This window comes from Dipodomys spectabilis, unplaced genomic scaffold (assembly GCF_019054845.1).
Source record: "Dipodomys spectabilis isolate Male_0828 unplaced genomic scaffold, ASM1905484v1 ptg000639l, whole genome shotgun sequence".
NCBI classification, from domain to species: domain Eukaryota; kingdom Metazoa; phylum Chordata; class Mammalia; order Rodentia; family Heteromyidae; genus Dipodomys; species Dipodomys spectabilis.
The window spans coordinates 265,607-284,675 of record NW_024871316.1 but is presented as its reverse complement, the minus strand read 5'-3'; the positions used below and the strand labels follow the sequence as shown (position 1 = coordinate 284,675).

At 48.7% G+C, this 19,069-nt stretch overlaps 1 protein-coding gene across 6 annotated transcripts in view; it reads left to right on the top strand.

The window, feature by feature from the left end:
• Positions 1–19,069, top strand: part of Mob2 (MOB kinase activator 2) — a 77,351-nt gene that overhangs the window by 31,592 nt on the left and 26,690 nt on the right. For 2 of the 6 annotated variants that reach the window (XM_042671543.1, XM_042671546.1), the window contains exon 2: positions 18,174–18,252. The exons of 2 other annotated variants lie outside the window; for them this stretch is intronic. In XM_042671543.1, the coding sequence (XP_042527477.1) occupies positions 18,221–18,252 (32 nt within the window). In that variant the 5' untranslated portion in view covers positions 18,174–18,220. Of the gene's footprint in view, positions 1–18,127; positions 18,253–19,069 lie in introns of those variants that run through there. 2 more of the 6 variants (XR_006146331.1, XM_042671542.1) reach the window with 1 other exon arrangement.

The following is a 19,069-nucleotide window of genomic DNA, read 5'->3' as shown; positions in this document are numbered from 1 at the left end:
TTGTAAAATGGTATGGAAATATCTGCCCTGATTACGGTGCAGGGTTAGACTTTGTTTATTATCTCAGTAAACAAAGATGAGCTGTGCATGCACTTCTGATGTACAGATGCTTCCTACTTTGGCTTCTTCCTAGGTATCAGCACTATTCCAGCTGCTACTAATCTTCAAAAGAAAAAGAATTGTGTCTTTATGTTCTAGAGTTTGCATTTCAGAGCCTTGGGAGGCTAGAACCCTCCAGCTCTGCTTTCCAGTGTTTGTTGGCTCTCTTCTGTAAGTCAGACAGCACCCTCGGCCACGGCGAGGCCCCCACTCCTTCCTGAGGCTGGCCCAGGCCACAGGCTGGCAGAGCCTTCTCGTTTGGGGTGTGCTGCTCACTTCCAAGCAGTCTCACTGACACGTGGGGGCCTGGACCCAAATTACAGGCATTGAGTGTTTGTTTCTAAAATTTACATTTATGTTTCCTTGAGAGAGAAATCAAAAAACAAACAGCTCCTTCAAGTCTCTAAGACCAGCTTTTCCCTTTGTTTTACAGTTGTTTTAGGTGTGTGTGTGTGTGTGTGTGTGTGTGTGTGTGTGTGTGTGTGTGTGTGTGTGTGTGTGTGTGTGTGTGTGTGTGTGTGTGTTTCCATTTTTGTTTTTGTTTTCTGCCAAGGGCTGTACTTGAGGAGAGCAGCCTTGAGGGCAAATCCCAGAACTCTTTATGCTGGGGGCCTGTGTGAGGCCTGCCTGCAGCATCCCGTCCACAGACCTTTGCTGCACAGACGGGCACCCGGAGGGTCCCGGGGTTCTTTCCCCTTCCTGGAATTCCACCCCACACTACGGACGATGTCCGTAGCCACTTGATGTCCATGCCTGACTTCTGCACCAGGGCAGACCACCCATGGGGCGTCTCCATCCCACCCTGAAGTTTAGGCTTTGTTTCTCTGGGGCTGGCCCGCATGCTGCACAGTGGACAACAATGTGGAAGCTCCACGGGCCATGGGCAGGGACCTGGCTGGGGGGAAAGGGGGGCTTTCTGGGATCCAGAACTTGCTGCTCTTGGGCCAATTCCTTGCTACCTCTACCCTTCTGTGTTCTTGGGCTCACTCTTAAAGGGAGCCACTGGGGTAGAGTGGTGGCCTCCTGCCACCCAGGGGCAATTGGTGCCCTATATCTTGGCCCCCAGGGCAGCTGGACAGATTGAGCAGTCGTAAAGCAGATGGCAGGGGCACTCCCGGTGCAGGTGCAACAGGAGGCTTCTTGGAGGAGGTGGAGGGAGCCTTTGGTGACCTCCTCCCTCTTCCAACTGAAAGGTCACAGCCTGTCCTGGTGATTTCTGACCTAATGGGCTATGGGGGCTGTCTGGTGGCAAATAGAAGAAACACTGTCCCCATCTTCCCCTTTGTCCCCAGTCCCCTGGGCTCCAGGGAAGAGCTGGGAGCACTCCTAAGCCTGCTCCTCCAGGAGCTGGCGGGGCTCCTCTCTGCCTAGACTGACTCTACCTGGGAGGCACCTCCTCTCCTGCAGGCTCCTGGTAGCTCAGGAAGGGGCAGAGCCTGCAGCTGCCGCGGAGCGAGGGAGCGGAGGGCACTGCAGCCGCTCTGGGTTTCTGTCTAGGCACACAGCTTGTGACGAGCCCCTCCAGGGACGCACTGGACAGTCCAGTGAGCGACTCTGTGCAAGTACTGTACCAGGAGCCCTGCAGCTCCTACTCAGCACTGAAAGAGGCCAGCGTTGCGTCGGTGGCAGCAGGGCATTGAGGTGGTCACTCTTCATGGCCTTGCTCCCTGACTAGGTGGTCTGTCACCAGGAGTGTGGGCTGTGTGTGAGTGCCAGCGCCAGCTGCCTGTGCTCCAGGCAGGGTCCTGTGCATCGTGAGTCTGCACTGGCACAGGCCTTTTGTGGACATCTGATTTCTGGGCACCACACCCACACACACAGTGTGGCTTCCTGGGGAGCCAAGCCCTACGTCTGGGGTATTGTGCACAGGTTCACTGATTTCCCAAGCGCTGCCTGTTGCCATCTCTGGGAGGGGGAGGCTGGAGACCAAGTCTCCATGTTTCCACAGAAAGATGAGCAGCTGTCTCCCTAAGTGACAGTCTCCACAGTGTAATCATCTGAGACATCTGAGTAGGAGGCCTGGAGTTGACCCCAGCCCCATCTTGCTCATGTCCAGGGATCTCAGCATCCGTTTGCCTCTCTGGCCACTGTCCCTGAGCTACTGCCAGCCCTCCACTGCCCTCCAGTATCCTCTTCCTTGCCTGTGAAACCATGTGATCTCTACTGTCTGACATAAACCCTGCTTTCCTAGTCTGCAGTCTAAACTCACCTGCCCATGCACACCTGTGTTCAGTATTTTAGTTTCTTGCTCTTTCACACACTTCCTCTTCCAGTCCTCCAGCTCCTCCTTCTTCCTTGGCCTCCGAGGCCCTTAGGCATCTCTCATCCGGGTGCTGGCCATTGCCTTTTGCCCTGAGGCTCCTGGTGAGGAGAGGGCATGTGCCAGGCCCAGAGGGTAGAGAGCCAGAGCAGCTCCCATATGGTACTGAGGTGACCCGAGGCTCTTTTGAATGAACTGAGACCAAGGATAGCTCCGATGCTGTTCTCAAGGTCCGCTGTGTGGGAAGCCCAGGTGGGAATTGTGGGGGGCCAGGGCATAACAGCTGCCAGTACACTCTGTCTTGAGGGGTCTGCAGGCCTCTGTACGGCTATTTCCTCACCCTGGGACTGCTCCCAGGGCTGACCACCCAGTCACATCCTCATCCCTGCCCATGCCACAGGGGCCAGAGGATAAATAGGGTCTGTGGTCTGGGCCTCCATCGCTGGGCAGAGTCCTGTGTCTACCAGCTATGCCCTGTCATTCCTGTGATGGCCGTGACAGAACACCAGGAGGTCTTCAGAGTAGCTTCAGCAAAAAGGCATCTTCCTTTCCTTTCCCGTCCCCCCGCCCCCCTTTTCACCTCCCCTTTCCCCTTCTTTTTGCACTGGGTTTCAACTCAGGGTCTTGTAGGAGGTGTTAGAGCTCTGAGCTGTACCCCTAGCCCTAAGAAGACGTTTTCACGTGCTCTCTCTCCAGCTAGCCTGCTTTTCTTTCTCAGATATTTCCTCACTGCTTTTGTGTGCTGACCACACAAGTGACATGTTCTGTGTGCCCTCTTTCTCCTTCTGGTTTGCTTTTGTGCCTGGTACGTGTGCTTGGCCACGTCAGCCAAAGAGGAGTCTGTGACACTCCCCTGCGTGCCTCCAGGGAACTGGGCTGAGATGTGGGTGGGCTCAGACCCCAGAGTTGAAAACAGCATATTGAAGCAGAGAAGGCAGATTCATGTGATTCATCCTGGTTCTTAGTGTTTTAGGAGCTGTAATACTAATTTGGAATTTCATTCATTAGCAGATACTACCTGCCTGCTGGCTGCTGGCTCTCTGTTCCAGATGCTGGGAAATAGTGCTCACAAGGCCCCTGCCCCTAGAGTTCTCCATTCTTAGAGGGTATGCATGCTTGTCTGTGGGGTATGAGTGCAGGACAGGGCAGGCTGCAGAGCGTCTCCTGGGAGCTGGAGGCTTGGCTCTCTGAAGAAGAGAGTCCTGGCCAGGAGGGGAGCGGGTAGTGCGTGCTCTGGTGCTCACAGAATAGCAGAGCCTGGTGTGACTATGGCACCAGTAGGACCAGGGGCCAGGGCTGAGGGAGCAGAGGAGGGGCGATGAAAGCCACTGAAATGGAAGCAGGAGCCATGGGGGCTTAGGAGCCAAAGAGGCATGGGATTGGAGCGAAGTTTGCAAGGATCAGCACTCAGAGCCTGGAGAGGAGAGGCAGGAAGAAGGGCGTGCTTCTCCCTGCAGCACTCACTGGACACTGAGGGACCAGAGGCGGGACACAGTGGAAAGAAATGGGATCCTGATGTGTTCTGTAGATGGAGCTGTCAGAATCCCCTCAAGAGGAGAGAGAACTCCTGAGGAGCAAGTCTCTCCTGCCAGGGGGGACCCCCCAAAGAGCCAGGTCTGGAGTGGGACGACCCTACGAGCAGCCTCCTGTGACATAGAGCTCAGGGAGTGTCCCACGGCCCTTCCTCTCACGAGCCCTTCCTCTCACGACCTCAGGGCTCAGGGAGGTGTCCCACGGCCCTTCCTTGCCATTGACCTGCTGTCCAGTGAGCTGCCTATGTGGGCTTTGAGGAAGACTCTCCAACCCCACCTCTCACTAAGTGTCTCCTCCATTCAGCTGCCCACTGAACTCTAGCCAGGCACCCCTGCTGCACAAACTCCCATCAGCCGGAGCAAGGGAAGGGGCGGTTCCCTTTGTATTATTTCCACAAGGTCCTTGACCTTCCTTGCCTCATGTCCATCCCATTTCTTGAAGACTGTCAGAGGTTTCTTGTTTCAGGGAAGAGACAAAACTGGGTCCTGGGGTTGGAGGTGTGGCTCAGGTAGTAGAGTGCCAGCCAGTGAGCACATGCATCACATAGGGAGTTCAAGTTTGAGTCTAGTCCTAAGTTTGAGTCTAGTCTGGGCCTAAGGTTTCTCCACTTACTTAACTCATTTGACTTGAAATCCGAAGTCTGCCCATGTATAGAAGATTGACAGGTTTTGCTGTCCTTTGGCTGGTTGGGTATCTTGGTTTGGTTTGATTTTTTTGAGATAACACTTGCTGTGTAGGTCAGGTGGGCCTCAGACATGGGATCTAGTCATGGCATGTGCCACTGCAGCTGGCTAAGAACCGAGGTTTTTAATTTGCCCATGCCTTCCAACCCAGGGGCCTCGCTTTCTCGCTGTCAAGGACTGCTTCTGAGAGCAGATAGGGTCAGGGGTGTTCAAGGTGGTATGGCCGGTGGCAGAACCTGCTCTGTGTGACATGGACAGCAGAGAAGAGCCAGCGCTCAGCCTGGGGAGCCCCCGTGTCTGTCTGCTCTCCCGTGGCAGTCTCATGTGACTGCTTGTCTGTGCCCCTGGTCACGCCACCGCCTGCCAGCCAGCGAGACCACTGTCCGAGCCTGGTGGCCAGCCGGACTCCCGGGGCTGCCACACCTGTGTCTCTACCAATGGACCCTCCTGAATGTGGGGTGTCCCGGTAGCAAGTCTGTGGCACTGCCCTTAGTGCCAGACTCTACTTTGGACAGACTGAAGTCTGGCACAGACTGGGCAGGGAGGCAGGAAGCCCGCACAGCCTACGCTGTCCAGGGCATTGAAGGCATGCGGCCGCCTAGTCCCCACCACAGAGGTGGTGGGCATATTCTTCCTGCCTAGACATTTCATGGAATTCTAAGGAAATGCCTGGAAGTACCAGTGGTTATGGTTTTTATTTTCTCTTAAGAATAGACTTGTGTTGATCCTGGGTTTTGTTGAAGCTTTGGTGCCAGCTGTCATGAGCATTTGCATTTGTTTGCCCGATGTGCATGTCAGAGGTCTGGAGCCTGCCTTCCCACCACCCTGTGCCCGGTGCGGTGTGCACGCCACCCCAGAGGAGCCGGTGCGGGTGGCTGGGGCGACCAGGCTTCCCGTGGAGACCGCAAGCCCTGAGCTGTTTGCTGGTCTCAGTAGTGGCTGGGAATGGGTTTGCTGCGGTTTGTTATTCTACCCTGCACACACGCGTGCGTGCAGAGTTGGGTCAGCGTTCTTAGACACCAGGTGCTACTACGTGCCCAGCAGCACAGACCTCTGCCTGTCCCTGTGCACAGGAAGAATGTCGCATCATCACGTCAGCCCTGTGGGTCAGCTCTCCTGCTGTCCCTAGCTGCCTGGAAATGTGGGTGAGGCAGAGGAGTGAACAGTGGTTTCTCCAGGCGGGTTCCATGGTTACTGTCCGCTTTCCCCTGTAGCCGCCATGACGGATGGGATTCAGGGGGCCCCCAGCAGCATTGGTAATGATGGCTGTCGCCCCAGGGCTGTGCACAAGGACTAAGAACCAAGGTTTTGGCTGGCTGTAGAGCAGGGTGGCCCTTTGTATACCTTCTCAGGGCCATCCTGGCATATGCAGAAGTGCCGAGCCTACATCTGTCATTGAGAATACATCGTGTGCCTTCCGCCTGCCTTGTTCCCCACTCATCTGCATCTTGGGTTTGTCTGTAAATCACGATGCTTCAGTAGCTCTGTCTGTTTGAAAAAGAATAGAGAGAAGTGAGGAGGGTTGCTGGTGAGGACAAGATAGAAGACAGTTTCCCAGGAGCTGCTCTCCCAAGACGTTCTAGGCTGGGGTCACTCCTGCTTCTGGAAGGGCATGCGGGCAGGTGAACCAGCCTGCTAGGCTCTCCACTTCCTACACAGCTGCCCCTTCCTCACCACCCAGACCGCTGTGAAGCAAGTTCTGGACATAGACCAAATATCCCCACCTGTACATAAAGGGAAAAGACACAAGACTTCTCATCGTAGCAAAGTAGGAATTTCTGCCTGACATGGAGTGTCTGTCACCTGTGACATTTCTCAATTATCCGTTGACTCGTGTCTGTGTATTTTGGGGTATGGATTCAAATAAGGTTCATGTATTGCAATTGGTCGGCAGACTTTTGGGCCCTTTGTTTTTTAGCTTTATATTTGGAAGTAATCATAACAGGTTGCAAAAACAGCAAAGACTGATTTAGTCTCTTTCTGTTTTTTGTTTCTTTGTTTGTTTTTTTTGTCGGTCATGGAGTCTGAACTCTGGGCCTGGGCGCTGTCCCTGAGCTCTTCAGCACAAGGCTAGCGCTCTACCACTTGAGCCACAGCGCCACTGCTGACTTTTTCTGCTTATGTGGTGCTGAGGAATCGAACCCAGGGCCTCATGCATGCAAGGCAAGCGCTCTACCACTGAGCCACCTTCCCAGCCCTGGGGTTTTTTTTTCTGAGACAGTTACTCTATATAGGCCAGGTGGCTTGGCCTATGGAGCCCAGCTGGCCTCTGGCTCCCAATCCTCTACCTCGACCTTCTGAGTGCTGGGATTTCAGGTGTATGTTGCCATACTCAGCTTATTTGGCCTCTTCTAGAACATTACCTAAGTGGACTTCAAGGGTCTCTGCTGGTTCATCCTGTCACCTCCCCTCCCATAGTGTCCGTGGGGTTTCCCCTGGGGGTTCTGTCACCCAGGGGTCCCCTGCTTCTGGGCAGAGTGATGGCACATGGCTTGAGGGTGCTATAACTTGCTTGGCCAGTCTTCTGTTCATAGACTTTGGTGTTGTTTTCAGTTTTTGGATATTTTGAATAATGCTATTGTAAACATTCTTGTACAAGTTTATGTGAACCGGAGTCTTTGTTTTCTCCTGATAGGTTCTCAGCGGAGGAGTTGCTGGTTTAGACATGCGTGTTTCACTTTAAAAGAAACTACCACCTACTTCCCAAAACCCATTGCACCATTTTCTGCTCCTGTCAGCATTGTGCCCTCACTCTGGGGGCCCTGCCACCTCACCAGGGTGTTCTCGGTCCGGCTTGAGCCAGTCTGTGGTCTGAGGTGGGACCTCATGTTGGGCACAACTTGGATTTCCCCAGCAGCCAGCCACGATGGACGCCTCATCACGCTTGTCTTCTCTCTGCTCTTTGCCCTTTTTAAAAATTGTGTTGTCTGGGGCTGGGAAGGTGGCTCAGCGGTAGAGCGTTTGCCTCGCATGCATGAGGCCCTGGGTTCGATTCCTCAGCACCACATAAGCAGAAAAAGCCGAAAGTGGTGCTGTGCTCAAGTGGTAGAGCGCCAGCCTTGAGCTGAAGAGCTGAGGGACAGCGCCCAGGCCCAGAGTTCAAGCCCCACAACCAACCAAAAAAAAAAATTGTGTTATTTTCTCATTGGGTTTAAGGACTGCTGTATATAATCTGTGCTGGGCCTTTGTCAGATGTATGTATTGTGAGTATGGCTTACCTATTTCTGTTCTTTTTCTGTGTTTGTGTGATAGTAGGATTTGAACTTTACACTTGCTAGGCAGGTACAGCTTGAGCCAGACCTCCAGCCCTTCTTGCTCTGGTTGTTATTGAGATAGGACCTCTCTTTTTCCCTGGACTGACCTGGACTGTAATCTTTCTGTTTATGCTTCCCACTATAACTGAGATGACAGACATACTTCATCATAACCACTTTTATTGTTGAAATGAGACCTTAACTTTTTCCCTGGGCTGGCTTCAATCTACAGTCCCCTAGACTTCAGCCTTCTCAGTAGCTAGGATTACGTGTGTGTGTGTGTGTGTGTGTGTGTGTGTGTGTGTGTGTGTGTGTGTGTGTGTGTGTGTGTGTGTGTGTGTGTGTGTGTGTGTGTCAGAGACAGAGAGAGAATCTTGATGAACTCTTTCCTTTCCGGTTAGCACTGTTCGTATCCTCAGAACCTTTGCCTGTGCTGAGCTTCACTTCAATGCCTTTCGTGTCAGGATCATGGTGTTTGCTCTTTTAATGGATATTCTGCTTTCTCAGCACTTGCTTTTCCCCACTGATTGATTTCACCTCTTTGTTGAAGTCCAATCAGGCATGGAAATGTGATCTATTTTGGACCTTTATTCTGTTTCATTATCTGGTCCTATTAGTATCGGTAACATAAGGTTTGAATACTATAGCTGTAAATTTTAGGCCTTGAGGTGAGCACAATCCTCCAACTTGTCTTTTTTTCTGTGAGAATGATTCAGCTGTGAGCATGGTTACGGTTCCACCTTCACTTTATAATCCTGTACATTTCTGGAATGTAAAAGAAACTATGATGGGATTTGTAGGATTGTGTTGGTCTGTGTTGAATTAGGAGAACAGACATCTTAGCAGTATGAGTCTCCAGTTGTGGCCATAGTAATAAATTACTATGTCTGGTCTCTGATTTCTGTCATCATTGCTTTGTGCTTTGCAATGAGAGTTTTCCTAATTTCTATTAAAATTATTCCCACTTGAGATACAACTAGGACTTTCATGAGCTTTATTTACCATTGTTTGTTTCTGTCCTATAGGAATGACTGAGTTCACGCTGTCCTGTAGCTTGTGGTGTGCCAGATGCACTTGCTGGGTCTTGCCGTGTGTGGCGGTAGGCCCTACCGGGTGTGGAGCTAGGCTTCTTTAGACAGGTAGCCTTTCGCATCCAGTACTTAGGCCTTTCTGGGTCTGCTTTCTCCGCAGTGGATGCCGAGAAGTGGCCTTCTCTTAGGGGAAAGATGTGTATTTAGCCTCCCAGCTGTTGACAGTAGCATTGTATTGTTTTGTAAATGTCTTTCATCAGTTGAGAACATTCTATTTCTGATTTGTTGAGGGTCTGTGTTTATTCTTTCTATATCTGAGTGTCTCCCCCACCCCTTCCATCAGTGTGAATTTCATTGACTGATTTTCAAATGTCAGCTAAGTTTAGATCCCTGGTTTGGATGGACTTCTTTCAGAAGACAGTTGGTTACTATTATGTCATGGACTTAAAAGAAACAACAGTTAGCCAGGCACTGGTGGCTCACGCCTGTAATCCTAGCTACTCAGGAGGCTGAGATCTGAGGATCACAGTTCAAAGCCAGCCTGGGCAGGAAAGTCCGTGAGACTCTTATCTCTCATAAACCACGAAAAAAACTGGAAGTGTCGCTGTGGCTCAAGCAGTAGAGCACTCGCCTTGTGCTGAAGAGCGCAGAGACAGCACCCAAGCTCAAGAGTTCAAGCCCCACCATCAACCAAAAAAAAAAAAAAGAAAGAAAGAAAAAGAAACAACAGTTACCTTATGTTAGTTATACAGTTATACATTTTTACATCCTACATGTTTAAAATATGTAAACATCTTACCCTACCTCTCCTCTCGCCTTCCTCTCTTCCCAAACAATTTCATTGTTTTCCCTTGTTCACTTGTCATAGTTGCAAACCATCTATTTTGATGGTATTCATCCTCTTTCAAATATATATATATATATACCTTGCCAGTCCTGGGACTCAAGGCTAGCTCTAGCACATGAGCCACAGCAGCACTTTTCTGTTGATGTGGTACTGAGGAATTGAACCCAGGGCTTTTGTGTATGCTAGGCAAGCACTCTACCACTAAGCCACATTCCCAGCCCCAAAATACATTTTTTTTTTTTGGGTCTGGTCGTGGGGCCTGAACTCTGGCCCTGGGCGCTGTCCCTCAGCTCCTCAGCTCAAGGCTAGCGCTCTACCACCTGAGCCACAGTGCCACTTCCGGCTTTTTTTTTCTTTTTGCTTATGTGGTGCTGAGGAATCAAACCCAGGGCCTCAGGCATGCAAGGCAAGCACTCTACCACTGAGCCACCTTCCCTGCCCCCCGAAAATACATTTTAAAGTTCTATTATTCTTATCCCATTCCTTGTCTTTTCCTAAGTAGATTCATATTCTATGTGTATCCATACATATAGTTGTGTAAATGAATATATGTGTGTTTACATATCCTTGAATACGGGCTGTTCTAGGTCTTCCACAGATGAATGAAAACATGATAACTTTGTTTTTTTTTGAACTTGGCTTTAACTATGATTCAATTCATTCAATATGATGTCCCTCTACAAATGACATGATTACGTTTTTCCTTACATTTCTATAATATTCCAAGTATGTATATATAACATACATATTATATAATGTATACATATATATAGTATGTATGTGTATTCGTATATATGTATATACACACACACATATATATATATATGGTATTTTTTTATACATGTATGTGGCATTTTGTTACCAGTTGTTTGGCACCTTGGTTGATTCATAGTTTGGATATTGTGAACAGTGCAGTGAGCATAGTTACACAGGTGTCTTTTGGTGTACTGATTTACTCCCTTCAGCTATGTGTCCTATAGTGGTATAACAATCCTAGGGAAGATCCAGTTTTGGTCTTCAGGAACTACATACTTTTTTCCATAGTGGTTGCACTGGTTTCCATTCTCACGGTGTATGAAGGTTCCTTTATTCTCAGCTAGCATTTGTTGTTCGTTTTATTTTGCCATTTCCCCACCCCGCCCCTCTGCTTGTGTACCAGTTCTAAGACTTGAACTCTGAGCTTTGCACTCTGCCTTGGCTCTTTTTGTTGTTGTTGTTCCTCAAGGCTGGCACTCTCCCACTTAGTTACACATCGAGTTCCTGGTGTCTTCTCTTCTCTTCCACCTCCCCCACCCCTTTTTCTTTCTTCCTTTTAGTCTGTCATGGGGCTTGGACTCAGGGCTTGGGCGCTGTTCCTGAGCTTTCACTCAAGGCTAGCACGCTACCACTTGGAGCCACAAAAAAGCCACTTCTGGTTTTCTGGTGGTTAATTGGAGACTCACAGCCTTTCCTGCCTGTGCTGGCTTTGAACCATGATCCTCAGATCTCAGCCTGCTGAGTAGCTAAGGCATGAGCCACTGGCTCCTGGCTCTTGTTTATGTTCTGACTGGGATGACATGGAATTATGATGTACTTTGATTTGCATTTCCTTTATGTCTAGGAATGTTAACATTTTAAATATATCTACTAGCTGTTTGAATTTCTTCTGAGAATTGTTCAGTTTACTTGCTCATTTATTATTGGATTTTTTTCTTGCTACTTAAATTTTTTTTTAGTACTTCATATATTCTGGATATTCTTTATTTGTTAAATAGCTGGCAAAGATTTTCTTCCATTCTATGGGCTGTCTCTTGGTTCTGGTGACTGTTTCTTTTACTGTACAGAAACTATTTTGATGTAGTCTCATTTGTGAATTCTTGCTTCTGTCCTCTAAATGATTGCAATCTTAGTAGGGAAAAATGTACCTATATCTGCCATAGTTCCCCCTCCCCCCCTTCTTTTTGTAGTAGATTTAAAGTTTCAGATCTTATTTTGAGCTCTTTGAGTTAACTGGAGTTGATTTTTTAGACAAGGTAAGAGACAGAAATCCAGTTCAGTCTTTTATAGGTGGCTATTCCATTTTCTCAGCACCATTTGTTGAAGAAGCTGTCTTTCTCCATTGTATGTTTTTGGCTCTTTTGTCAAAAATTAGTTGTACATAGCTGTGTGGTTTTATTCCTGGGTCTTCTGCTTAGTTGTTCTTCTTTCTATGCCACTACTAAGCTGCTGTTACAACTCTGACTCTGTAGTATAACTTGAAGTTTGCTTTTGTGATACCTCTGGCACTGCTGTTTGTACATAGAATTGTTTTTGCTGTTTTGGACCTTTTTTGCCTCCACGGGAATTTTTGGATTGACTTTGTAATTCCATGAGGAATGATACTGAGATTTTGATGGGTATTGTCTTGAACCTAGATTGCCATCACCAGTGTGGCCAATCTCACATACTGATTCTGCCAGTCCATGAGCATGGAGCTTCTGCCATCACCTGATGTCTTCAAGATTTCATAGTTTCACCTCCTTGGTTAATACTTTAGTAATTTTTTGCTTTGAGAGTTATCATGAATGGAAGTGGGTTTTTTTGTTTCTTTCTCTCTCTCAGCTTGTTCATTGTTGGTATATAGAAGAGCTACTCTAAAAATATTCTATAACTGATAAATATCTTTGGAAGGATATATTGATTTTGTATCTTTCTATTTTTCTTTCTTCCTTTTTTTTTTTGGTCGGTCGTGGAGCCTGAACTCTAGGCCTAGGCACTGTCCCTCAGCTCTTCAGCTCAAGTCCAGCACTCTACTGCTTGAGCCATAGCACCATTTCCAGCTTTTTCTGCTTATGTGGTGCTGAGGAATCGAACCCAGGGCCTCATGCATGCAAGGCAGGCACGCTACCACTGAGCCACCTTCCCAGCCCTCTTGCTATTTTCCAAAGGCATTTGTCAGTTCTAATTTTTTTTCTTTTTCCTGGTCTGTTAAGTACAAGATCCTATCATCAGCAAATAGGGCTAATTTGATTTCTTCTTATCCTACTTGAATCACTTTTCTTTATTCTGCCTTTATTACTCTGGCTGGGAATTCTAGTACTGTATGAGTAAGACCAGGGAGGGCAGACACCCTTGTCTTTGTTCCCGACTTGAGGGAGATTACCTGTTTTTCCTCATGCAATATGATGTTAGCTATACTTTAGTCATATATGTCCTTTATGAAGTTCAGATATGTCCACTCTATTCAAAGTTTCTTGAGAGCTTTTATTATAAAAGGATGCTAAATTTTGTCAAAGGCCTTTTCTATATCAGTTGAGATGATCATTTGCTTTTTTTTCCTGTTTATATGATACATTGCATTTATTTATGTTGAACCACCCTGGTGTGCGACAGTGCCAGCTAAGGTTCGATTCCCAGGCTGGTGCTCTCTGGATGTCAGCTTGTTACTATTATATCATAGAATTTTGAATCTGTGTTCTGAAAAATACTTGGCTGTAGTATTTTTTACAAAGTTCTTATCTTATTTTGGCATTGAGGTTGTGCTAGTCCCCCTCTGTCTTCTGAGAAACTGTGTGTGGAGTTGAATTAATAAATTTATATATTATATGAAATGTACCTATATTATGTCTGTATATTTATCATCTATCTGTCTATCTAATCTGGAGGAAAAGATTTTTGTTGTTGTTGTTGTTGTTGGTCATGGGGCTTGAACTCTGGGCCTGGGCCTACCACTTGAGCCACAGTGCCACTTCCAGTTTTCTGGTGGTTAATTGGAGATAAGAGTCTCACAGACTTTCCTGCCTGGGCTGGCTTTCAACTGTGATCCTCAGAGCTCAGCCTCCTGAGTAGCTGGGATGACAGGCGTGAGCCACTTGCACCTGGCTAGAGGAAAGTTTTTAACCATCAGTTCACATTTTCTGCTTCTTCCTTTGTCAGTTTTGGTCACTTCTGTTTGTGAGAGAACTTGTCTGCATTTTCTGTTGATGCCTCTTAGTATCTGTAGTATCAAGAGTAATGACCCCTTTCATATCTCATATGAAGTATATTTTCTTTTTCCTACCATCTATCCTTCTCATTTTTGATTAGTAGAGCTGGAAAATTTATCTCTTATCTTAAAAGTTTCAAAGCTTACGTGGCATTTGATTCTTTATTATTGTCCTGTTTTTGTTTTTGTTTTTGTTTTGGTCGGTCGTGGGGCTTGAACTCTGGGCCTGGGCGCTGTCCCTCAGCTCTTCAGCTCAAGGCGAGCGCTCTACCACTTGAGCTACAGCACCACTTCCGGTTTTCTGGTGGTTTATTGGAGATAGGAGTCTCACGGTCTCTCCTGCCCAGGCTGGCTTTAAACCGCGATCCTCAGATCTCAGCCTCCTGAGTAGCTAGGATTACAGGCGTGAGCCACCAGCGCCCGGCTATTGTCCATTTTTTATTTCATAGATTTCTGTCTGTTTCCTCTTACTTTGCACTTAATATGGGTGTTTTTCCTACCTTTAAAATTTTTTGGCAGTACAGGGGTTTAATTTAGAACAGTAGTAGTGTCTCATTCTAGCTAAGCAGACTCTCTACCACTTAAACCACTCTACCAGTCCTTCTTTGAGCTGGTTACTTTTGAGATATGGTCTTACTTTATGCCCAGGCAGGCCTAGACTGCTTCCTCGTGTTGGTGGGATGACAGGTGTACCCACTACACCCTGACCTCGTGTTTCTCTGGTAACTTGGGATGATAGTGTACTACCACATCCAGACATTGGTCAAAATGGAATCTTGGAAAATTTCTCCTGCCTAGGCTGGTCCTGAATTGTGATCTCCCAATCAGTATTTCTGCTTTTTAAAAAAAATAGGCTCTTGCTTTTTGCCCAGGCTGACCTGGACTACAATTTGATTTGTGCTTCCCATGTAGCTGGGATGTCAGGTATATACCACCATGCCCTGCTTTATATTGGTTGAAATGGGGTTTCATGCCTTTTTTTTTTTTTTGGCCCAGGCTAGTCTGAAACCTCAGGCCTCCTGATCTCAGCCTCCCGAGTATCTGGGATGACAAGCATGAGCCACTGTGACCTGCTTTCCTAGCTTTTTAAGGGGGCTGTATAGATGTATATTGATTTTAAGCCTTATTTTCAAATATGAACACTTAGAAGCTGTTTTAATAACTTGATGCTTTTATTTTAATCTGTTCTTCAGCATTGCTTAATCTGCTATTAATCTGATTATCTCAAATTTTTATTTGTTTTTTTAGTTCTAGAAATAATTTTTATTTTTTGGGGGGGAAGCTCCCTAGTCTTTTTCTCCTCAAAATCTTTAAATATGTTTATTATGATCCTTTTTAAAGACTTTGCCACTTCTAGCATCTTTTATTTTCTCAGGATTTATTTATTAACAAAAGAAATTCTCCTACAATAAAATGAGCTTTTTCAGGAAGGAGCACATGGTTCTGAGAGTATTGTCATACACAGAGATTGCTGGAAACAAGCTGGTGTAGAAGGAAGCTGCATGCCTCCACTCACAGCTACTCAGGAGGCCAAGGCAGGAGGATTTCCAGGTCAAGGCTAGCCAAAGAGACCAAAATAACAACAAACAAAAGGGCTCAGGGTGTGGCTCAAATAGGTAAGAAAAAAAGTTGCTGACACATCTTCTCCTCTTGCCTAATGAGTAGCCATGAGTCTGTCTCCTCAGAAGCCATGTAAGTACAATCATAGACTTTGTAGCCCTTTGGACTGGCTTCTTTCATTCAGTATAGTGCCTGAAGAGTCATCGTAGTTATTGTATCAATAGTATATTTCCTTTCTTCCCCCTAGTACTGGGGCTTGAAGTCAGGGCCTTGGGCTCTTGCTTGATTTGCTCACTTACAGCTGGCACTCTACCACTTAAACCACACATCCAGTCTGTCATTTTGTTGATTAATTGGAGATGGAGTCTCAAAGACTTTCTTCCATGATCCTCTAGGTCTTACTCTGCCCTGTGCCACTGTCCCCTGGCTAGTCTATTTCCTTTTATTGCCAAGTAGCATCCATCCAACAGGTGTTGCTACAGTTTAGGCATGGTTTATGTCCTCCTGAGGACTCAAAGTTGAAGCTTAATCCCATTGTGGGTCATTAGCAGGTAGACTGTTGTGTTTTAGGCCTTTTGTGCACAGTTCTGACTGAAAAAGTCACAAGGAGGAGCTCCTATCGGTGCCTCCTCCTTGGAGGAGGGATCTCAGGCTGGCAGGGAAGTGGAGAGATCCTGGCTCACTGGGATGGATTAGAGGTGGAGATGGTGGAGTGAACCAGGTTTAGCCCACAGTGGATGCAGATAGTAATTGACAGATATAGAGAGATTTGTGTATCTGTAGCTAGCAGGCTTAGTGCTTGGCAGCTGAGATGCCTGGAAATAATCACACCCAGTTGCCTACGTTTTGTTTTTTAATATTCTCCCATAAAGAAGTCAGGACTCCTTACTGGAGAAATGGCTCCTTCCAGGTTTCAGGCAGGAGGTACCCAAGGTGAGCGGGGGCTTCCTGTAGTGCTTAGGGAGTGGGGGGTTGCTAAACATGCTCCTATAATGATGGGTGCCCAGCAAGAACTCCCGAGTCAGGGCTGGCCAGCTTGACTCACAAGGCAGCACGGTCCAGAGGTTGAATCAATCAATAGGGAAAGGACTCCAGGCGAGTCAGCGAGGGCAAGCCAAGCCCTCCTTTGTCCATCTCAGTGCCACACATGGCTGTTCCTTCCTGAGAAAAGGTTCATCTCTACAGTGGGGAGCTCACAGCATGCCCAGCCCAGGGTTCTGGGGCCTGTCCTGGTAGTGAGCTGTGCCCACAGCGAGGCCCTTTTACCTGGGAGCCCCTACCCCCCTAAACTCACAATCCCTGTAACCCCAGGAAGTGTGTCAGACACCTCCCAGCTCAGGGCTCCTGCTGTGCCTTCAGGGCTGCCAGAGCCAGGAGGAGGGGATAGGACTGGGGTCCCTGGGGATTCTGGGCATGTCCTGGGACCAGAGCAGGACAGGACACGCAGGAAATCTGAGTAAGGGAACTCTTAGTAAAACTGTATGTGTTTTATCTGGTTGCCAGTGGCTCACATTCCACAGTGCTAGCTATTCAGGAGACTGAGATCTGAAGTTTAAAGCCACCTGGGACAGACAAATCCAAGAAACTCTTACTTCAAACTAACCATTACAAAGCTGGCACTGTAGATGTGGCTCAGGGGATAGAGTACCAGTTGTGAGCAAAAAAAAAAACAAACAAGAGCATGCTGAATTCAAGCCCCAGTACCAGCACAAAACCTAAAGTGTATCCATATTGACTCATTCATTATAATAGATGCAACGTACTGATGTGTGAGGGATTAACAGTTGTAGTTGGGAGCTCTGTGCCTCACACCTGGAAACCTAGCTGCCCGCTGTGCCGAGATCTGGGGGTTGAAGTTTACGGCAAACCTAGGCAAAAAGTTAGCAAGATCCCATCTCAATCAGTAAAAAGCTAGTGCAGTGTCCTGGCCTTGTGTGAACCATAAATAGGAGGTTTGTGGCCTAGGCAAGCTTAGGCACAAATGAGACACCCCCCCCCACACACACACACCACCCCCCAAAAATGAGCCGGGCACCAGTGGCTCCTGCCCATCATCCTCGCTACTCAGGAGGCTGAGATCTGAGGATTTTGGTTCAAAGCCAGCCCAGGCAAGAAAGTCAGTGAGACTCTGATCTCCAATTAACTACCAAAAAACCAGAAATGGAGTTGTGGCTCAAGCGGTAGAGCGCTCACCTTGAGCAAAAGGAGCTCAGGAACAGTGCCCAGGCCCTGAGCTCAAGACCCATGACGGACAAAAAAAATGAAAAAAGGCCTTGACCATACAGCTTATTAGGTGTTTTGGATGCTTCTTTCAGCTCTAACGCTTGGTGGTTGTGCTCCCAGTTAGCAACCCTGTGCTGTAGAAACTGCCTGGCACAGAGCCAGTTCAGTGCCCTCCTGCTTCTCTGGGTATTTGTTGACCCTGTTTCTAAGGCTTGCTTGATTGGAGACCCTCCTGGGTGGAACAGCAGCCCCTGTCCACCCTTGCAGACGCCTTTCCATCCTGTCCATCCCTGAGTGCTTATCAGCCATGTGCCTTTTGCTTGCTGCTTCCCCGGCTCAGCATAGCTGGGCTAGGAGTTAGCCAGGGACTGTAAGTAAGGCTGGGCACCAAGCAAGGGAGGGCCTCAGAGTAGGAACTGGGCCTCTCAGACAGGCCCTGCCCTTCCCACTAGTGGACCGCCCCGTCTCCGCCTGGTCTTGCTCTGCCCAGACAGTTCTGCTCCGCTTTGAACAGGCAGTTGGTTCAGGCGCTCCAGTATTTCTCCACTCCTGGGCGGCCCTAGTTCTGGAGCGGGAGCAGCTGTTTGTCTCTGCAGACGACCTCATTGGTCTAGAGTGAGGGCGGAGGGTGCCCCTGAGGGAGGGAGACGGGGCGTCTGCCTTGCCTGGCCTCCACTTTCCCTTCCCAACTCTGTGCGACTCTCACATCATGTTAGGAGATCCCTGCAGTCTCCCCACAGACCGAGCTCTACTCAGCCAGCCCCCCAAAACTGGGCTCCGCTGCAAAATGGTGCTTCAGGCTGTCAGCAGAGTGCTCAGGTAACGGTGGGCGGTCTGGACTGGGCAGGCAGGCAGGTTGGATGGGTGGGCTGCCATGGGGGCAGCGCAGGGCCAGCCTGGAAGCTCAGCCTGCTGAGCCCACTGCCCGGAGCAGTCAGCAGCCCATTGTCTGGGGCAGGCAGGTCTGGTCTGGAACTTTGCTGAGTGAGTTCTCCTGTCCACTCCTGCTGCTGCCTGGAAGGGAGCCCTCACCCAGGACCCTCAGTGGCTGGCTCCTAAGGGTCCTGCCCCTGCCCTTCCTGACTGCTGAACAAGGGGCGTGTTTTGACAGCAGGTTTGACTGCCCCATTGTTCCAGCTGGTGGCTGGCCGGGGCAGTTTTGGCTGTTTGAAACAAGGGGAAGCCGGAGCCTGTCCTTGAGTGTTCGAGTGGAGAGAGAAGTGTCAGCGGCACCCGTCGGCTGTGGCCAGCTGCAGAGCGGCTGCCAGGGGCTGGTTCTGACGGGCGGCGGTGGTGGTGGTGGTCTGCCCCCAAGCCTGGGTGTGCGGAGTGATGGAAGGTGTCATGCAGCTCTGTAAGGGGACCCAGAGCACCTGGTGTGAGTGTCTCTGGTGGGACAGTGCTTTTGAGGGGCTCCGGGGCCTGCTCCTCGGGTGTGAAGGAGCAGCACCACCATAGTTTTCCTCCTTCCTGTGTTTGTCCATTGTCTCCATGGGTTGCCACTTAAAGTGCAAGTAACTAGCTAAGCAGCCTAGTGCCCTTCAGGAGGGCACTCAGCGGCCCTTCAGTCCCTCTGCACCTTCCTGTCTCTGGACACCCCTGGCTCCGTCTGTCTCACCTGCAGCGTGACTGTCTG